This window comes from Delphinus delphis, chromosome 7 (assembly GCF_949987515.2).
Source record: "Delphinus delphis chromosome 7, mDelDel1.2, whole genome shotgun sequence".
NCBI classification, from domain to species: domain Eukaryota; kingdom Metazoa; phylum Chordata; class Mammalia; order Artiodactyla; family Delphinidae; genus Delphinus; species Delphinus delphis.
This window is the reverse complement of record NC_082689.1, coordinates 66,807,006-66,814,240: the sequence shown is the minus strand read 5'-3', so window position 1 is coordinate 66,814,240 and position 7,235 is coordinate 66,807,006. Positions and strand designations below refer to the sequence as shown.

Sequence of the window (7,235 nt, the reverse complement as noted above, 5' to 3'; positions counted from 1 at the left end):
ATTAGTGTCCCAGCCACCAGCAGATCACCTCTAGCTCTCAGTCCCTTTGGGGTTTGCTCAGCTGCAAAGAGCTGCCCACATTCAAGGACTGATGGAAGTAGCGGTATTAAAACTTGGCTATTTCATTTGAACTGAGACAACTCTGACGGGTCACGTATGCTCCAGACTCCTTATGGACTTGGCTGGGGCTTTGCCAGCCTGCACTGCAGTTCCGTGTGCCCACCTGATCCTGCTTTCCCCCTCTGTCCCACTAGTTATAATCCCTAATAAATACCCCGAAGGCCAAACTCCATCTAACTGTCTGCTTCCGGAGAATCTAGTCAACGAGAGCGCCCAAGAATCTCTCTGAGGACCCCCCAGAGTAGTGAGACTGCCTCTTTTGTGCCCTGATTCTTCTCTCAAGGCTCTAGTCTGAAAGTTCAGCTTCCAGTTGTTTATTCCTGCCAGCACTTCACATTCAACGGGTCCAAAGCTGATGCAGAGCTGATCTCTTTAAGCTTGTGCCTCAGAACAACTTGTGGTTGCCTCCCATTTTATAATTCATTTAATGGTACCACCATCATATTCCCACAGGATCAAAACTGCGAGGTAATTTTGCTCCCTCACACACCTAGCTCTGTATACCTAGTCTATTAGTCACGCTTTGTAACATGTGAAGGACTTTACTCATTTCTCCAGGGATTCACTTTCCTCTAAACAAGGGATGCTGCTGAAATCATAACGGACAGCCTCACTTTGCTCTTGGGATATCTAGTCTCCTTAATAGTCTTGAGGTTTCCTTCCCTTTGATTCCTTCTTTTAAGACAAAAAATGTATTTTTCTCATAATGGACACATACACAACATTGCAACCCACAATCATCTACTCATTTTACAGCACAATATATTGGCTCACATACTCAATAAGAGAATACTGCTTTGGGAGGTTGGTAGCAGACGCCACAGGCTTCACTGCTCCTCCTGCATTTAAGATTAGCGCAGCCCCGTCATGAGAACAAAACATTATTTTGTCCCAGTTTAAGATAAAATACATTCAACTTTCTTTTCCTTTTTTTTTTTTTTCCCCCACACTGTGTGGCTTGCGGGATCTTAGTTCCCCAACTAGGGTCCTCGGCAGTGAAAGTGTGGAGTCCTAACCACTGGGCCTCTAGGGAATTCCCTCCTTTTTATCTTTTATACTGGACTAAAGAGTAAAGAAAAACCAAGTCTTGATAAATGCCAAAGTAATACTTTTATAATATAGAGACTAAAACATGTGTGAATGTTATTGTGCAGTTTAGAAGTCTATGAAAAATACCTATTTTTTAAAGCACGCAACTCACTGAAAGATGCTGACGTTTAAAATTGAAAGTTGTGTTGTCAGTTGAAAGTGAGAAATTGAGATGTTCGTGAGGGAGAAATTGTCGGGAAAGCAGTAGAACATTTCCTGCCCGTGGGTGCAGTCTTGAGGATTGGTGACGGCCATGACAAATCCAACAGCCATCACCACAGCACCAATGGGAAGCATGACACAGGACATAATCTTATCTGAGTGTGTCCTCGGTTCTTCAGACAGTTTCAGATAACATGCTGATGGGATGATAAAAATTAGGGGAGCTGCACAGAGCACACCCTGCGTATTCAAAACAAGAAATAAGATAATGTTACTGAATGGAGCGTTCCTTGGACAGTTTTTAAAAAACATTTACAAAATGTATTTGTCATCATGCATGTTAAAAGTTTGATAGGTTCAGTTAAATCAAACAGAGGAAAGAAAAATAATTCCAAGAAAGACTTAGGAATAGGTTTTTCCCTTACTGGTGGTATATTTACAAATGAGAAAAGCAAAATAATATAATAGTATATCAGGCTTAAATAATAATCAGAAAATAATATAAAATAAAGCAGATGGTAAGACTGACTCCTGGCAAACTCTTAAAAGTTCCCATATTTTCAGTCACATCATATTTCCTTATACTCTTCATTTCAAATTGCTGGTTATCTATTATGCCATTCAAAGCTGAGAGGTCTGTTTGTCAGCTGTGTACAAAAGGGGACTATTGGGAGGTGTATATAGGGCATAACGTCTTATCTCTCCTCTCCTCTTTCCTTGACTTTGTATGAAAGTAGGTGCCTGTCTGTATGAGAAAGGAAAACTGTACCCCTAAGAGTACTTAGCATGAAGTAGCATTTCTAAATCCTCTTTCAAGTAAAACTAAACACATTATTACCCTAGAAAATTGACAGCAGAACTAAATAACTATGACTCATTCACCCTTCCCCCACATTGGCTTATGGATATAAGTCCAACCTGAGGAGGAATGTTAGATTGAAAATTATGGGAAGTGGTGTTGTCTATTATAGAAAGATCAAGAGTTACTGACTTCAAAGGAAAGAGACTTTCCCCTTGAGGAGGCCAAATCTGCACTAGTAACTCTGTGAATGAAGTAATGTTAAAATTTAATGCACTTCAGGTAATATTTTTTCTAATTATGTTAAAAATTAATTATACATTAAACAAAACGTAACACATATTATTAACAAAATATATTTATATGATGTGACAAATGACGAATGATATTTTCTTAAACCATAATACAGAAAATTTTTAAAACACACAATAACCAATATGATATGGTTTAGAATACAAAAGAAGCTTTCCATAAAAAATATATTTTCCATACCTGAAAAAGTTATTATGGAAATTTGTAACTATACAGAAAAGTAGAAAGGATAGTATAATGAAACCCTATATGCCTATCACTATGGTCTGAAAGCTTTTGACACATTATTTTGGTAGATTGTCCCTAGGGAAAAATCATAGAAAACTGATTTTGAAATTGGATGATGTAAAAGAACAGATTAGACCTTAAAAATAGTTTTAAAAGAAAGTTTTTTTCAGTATCACCATTTACTAAGTTTACTGTATTTTACACTAATTACTACTCTCATACAAGAAATTTACGACTATGATTTCAAAAATGTAACTTTTTTATTTTTACAAAAACAGCAAAAGTCTGGAGAAATATCAATTGAGGGGGACAAATTATGAAGTCAGACTAGCCAGGCAGCATCTAAAAATCTGGGGAAGAATAGAAGGGACCACACTTCATGGAAAATATTTCTACAGTCAGAGATATAAGAATGAGAAAATTCTAAGAGGTACCATATTCTAATTTAAAATATATGGACAATATAATTTTGCTATTCATAGCACATGAATACAAATGATTACCTACAAAGGTACACAGCATATAAAGGATTAGTTTTCATATGGCCAGAGTTAAATGAATTATGGATTCCTTAGGCTCCATCATGTCACTTGAAACTGACAATGTTTCTCAAGTTATAAAAAATACTGTAGAACTCAATCTGTGCTTACAATAATTATCCTTTGATTTCTATGAAATAATTTTTGAAAACAATTATATATGTATGCGTGTGTGTGTGTGTGTGTGTGTGTGTGTGGAGAGAGAGAGAGAGAGTCTCTTCTCTTCATAGGAACAAACATGTGAAACTACTTTATCTGGAACTGTGGAGTGTGAAAGTGCTATCAGGATGAAAACTGCCACCAGCTGCTGCTAAGAAGCTGTCATCAGTCAGCATTTGGGACTCTTCCAAACCTAACTTGCTGGGCAGTGTTCTGGGTGGCAGTGTTCTGGGTGTTCTGTTTATGCCATAATTTTTAAGGGTTGAGAAAGTAGTGGGAATTAGTGGGAAAATTGTATAGCTGATGTTTGTACTGGAAGAAGTCCAGTTGAGTATCTTGTCTTGATCGCGGTTACTTTCCTAATATTTGAGAGCTCCGTCTTGCTAGAGATTGTTGTTAGGACCTAAGATCATCAGTAAAATGATAGAACAGTTCCATCTGCTCTATTCCCTACAAATGAGTCCAGCTAATTTGATCTATCTAATATAGCCTTGCCTGAGGTTACACCACTGGCTTTGGGATAATTTTTGAAATTTCTTGACAGGACATAAATACCATAACAATTTATCAAAGAGACAAGAAAATATAGCCTTAATTATAAAGGGTGGGGGGAAAGCACTATCCTTTGATAATAACACCACAGATGTCAGCGCATTTTGTAGTTTGCAAGGGGGAAATAACAGAAAGTGTTGAAGATCTTTACGGGCAATACAGATTGGAAAAGTATCTGAGTTCTCCTACCTGAATATAAACCTCTCATTTATGCAAGGAAGCTGAAAACTAAATAAAAGAATGCTTATACATATTGAAAATTTCTACTCAGTAATCAATTTGGACTCGTGAAATGTGTTCCTATACCTTAGAAAGAAACTCTAGCTCACAGGTCTTTGGCAGCTTGGACTATGGCTCCCTCACTCTGTATGTGGGCTCTTGCTGGGTAACTGGTTTGCTGTCCTCCTTCCACTGTAAGCTGCACACAGTGCTTGCTGGGCTGGTTACTCTGACCACAAGCACCAGCTGCTTCATCTCTTCTCTTTGCTCTGCTGCACGTAGAAACCCATAGGACCCAATTACTGCAGATGCCTCTTCTCTCTAAGAGCAACGTCAGTGCCAAGATGCTGGATTCTTATTACCAAGAATGGAACCTACATTTATTTTATTTGTTTCTAAAATGAATCCTTTAAAATTGAGAGTGCACTTGACTTGGAAAATATGTCGTTGTCTGCCGCCATGAAAACAATAAAATAAAAGGGAAGCTAAGTTCTAAATGGGGTTTTGCTTTTTATTAAATAACTAATATAACCCTGAATAATTTATTCTGTATTATTTTAGTTATACTAAGTAACAGCATTCCCTTAACTTTGCAAGTTGAAGGTCTGATTCTATTACACATCTCATTTGTAAAGGTCCATATTCTACTTATTCTTTTTTTTAAAAATAAATTTATTTATTTGTTTTTATTTTTGGCTGTATTAGGTCTTTGTTGCTGTGCGCGGGCTTTCTCTAGTTGTGGCGAGTGGGGGCTGCTCTTTGTTTTGGTGCGTGGGCTTCTCGTCGTGGCTTCTCTTGTTGCAGAGCACGGGCTCTAGGCCCGCGGGCTTCAGTAGTTGTGGCACATGGGCTCAGTAGTTGTGGCACATGGGCTCAGTAGTTGTGGCTCGCGGGCTCTAGAGCACAGGCTCAGTAGTTGTGGCGCACGGGCTTAGTTGCTCTGCAACATGTGGGATCTTACTGGGCCAGAGATCGAACCCGTGTCTCCTGCATTGGCAGGTGGATTCTTAACCACTGCGCCACCAGGGAAGCCCTCTACTTATTCTTGATTCTACCACTTAAAACTAGTGTGACCTATTTAAGTGTTTATTAACAGATGAATGGAAAAAGGTGTGGTATCCATACACATACACACACACACAGAGAAATATTACTCAGACATAAAAAAGAATGAAATTCTGCCATTTGCAATAACATGGATGGACCTAGAGCGTATTATGCTTAGTGAAATAAATCAGAGAAAGACAAATACTGTATGTTGTCACTTATATGTGCAATGTAAAAAATAAAACAAAGTAGTGACTATAACAAAAAAGAAACAGACTCACAGATATAGAGAACAAACTAGTGGTTACCAGTGGGGAGGGGTGAAGGTGGAAAGGGCAGGATAGGGGAAGGAGATGAAGAGATATAAACTATTATGTATAAGATAGATAAGCTACAAGGATATATTGTACAGCATAGGAAAATATAGCCATTATTTTATATTAACTTTAAATGGAATATAATCTATAAAAATATTGAATCACTATGTTGTATACCTGGAAGTAATCTATTATAAATCAACTATACTTTAATTAAAAAAAAAAAACTAGTGTGACCTATTTAATCACTCCAATCACTCTGTGCCTCAGTTTCTTCATCTATACAATTAATACAGATTAAGAGGATAATGCATGCAAAACACTTGGCACAGAGTAAATGCTCCCTACATGCTAGCTCACACTGTTGCTCAGAAGGGGAACACCACATGCTTTAGCTACTTCTAAAGTGTTGCGTGACCTGGCTTGCATTACTGACAGAAATGATGCTTGATCTGGCTTTATGAAACATGACAAATGCCCACACAAAACGGAGTTGAACAAAGACCTGACTATGATATTGTGCTAACCAAAAGACATTTGTTGACTGGAAAAATATGCACTCAAGTGGTCTGGAAGAGAATGCAGATCTTAGATTTTATGAATTCCTACAAAGTGCTTTAAAACTAGTGTAATTGAGTTATTAGAGCATGATAATTTAACACTCTGTTTTTTTATGAATGTTTACATAACCAGGTTTTTAAAAAATCTAAGGATCTAGAATCATGTATTAAATTTTTAAAAATAGTCCTCTAAGCCAGCTCAGATCTTGACTTTATAACAGATATTCACCAAATATTATTCTTTGACTACAACACCAGAATTCTGTCTTAACCACCAAAAATTTCAACATAAGCATAACAGGGAATATTTAATGTGATTATGTGCTTATAATTTTATTGTGTGAGTGTGATTCACAGTGAACAGAAAGTAATGGTCAAATTTACAAAAATATATCATTCCTGAAACATAAGCAATATGTGTATGCTCGCTTAACTTAAAGGGAACAAAACATTCTTAGGCTATCAAAATAGTGAGTGGCAAGGCACTTGATAAAGACATTTTCTCTCATATGACAATCCTACAATATTCTAACAAACAAACAAACATGCGAACTCAAATGAGACATTTCACAAAATAAGAAATAACAGAGCTGGGAGTCATGCCGATCATGTCCTCAGCATAATTAGAGGGTTACCATTACTGTCAACCCCAACAATTTTTTGTAACACTTAATTTCCTGGTGCTACACTAAGAATGTCTCTTATGTCCAGGGGCATTTGTAGAAATAGTTCCTCAACTGTGCTCCCAAGGGCAATCGCCCATGCAGTAATTTGGAGCACTGTGTTCTTGGCACTGTGCTATATACTGTGGAAGATGGAGGAGGCAGCTAAGTACCATTCTTGTCTCCAAAGAACTTGCACATAGGTAGGCAAGGCAAGCTTATGGACAGTCCAAACAGTACATAATACAAGATAATACATAAATCAAGTTAGCACATTTAGGTAGCAGTCATCCCTTTATGTAGACCAAGGTTGGAACATGAAATGATTTTGAGTGAACCTACTAGCCTTTGGCCTATGCAAAATTAGGATGTAGGTAAAAGTTACTTTTAATAATGATCCATCTCTCCTATGAGCCTTCTTTCCATTGCTAATGGAATAGATGTTTCCCTAGTCCCATGTGGTTTCAGGG

The 7,235-nt window shown here is 37.4% G+C and overlaps 1 protein-coding gene across 2 annotated transcripts in view; it reads right to left on the bottom strand.

The window, feature by feature from the left end:
• Positions 1-1,217: 1,217 nt before the first annotated feature.
• SLC38A11 (solute carrier family 38 member 11) overlaps positions 1,218-7,235 on the bottom strand; it is a 52,769-nt gene continuing 46,751 nt past the window's right edge. For both annotated transcript variants that reach the window (XM_060015689.1, XM_060015690.1), the window contains one exon: positions 1,218-1,611. In XM_060015689.1, the coding sequence (XP_059871672.1) occupies positions 1,318-1,611 (294 nt within the window). In that variant the 3' untranslated portion in view covers positions 1,218-1,317. The remainder of the gene's footprint in view (positions 1,612-7,235) is intronic.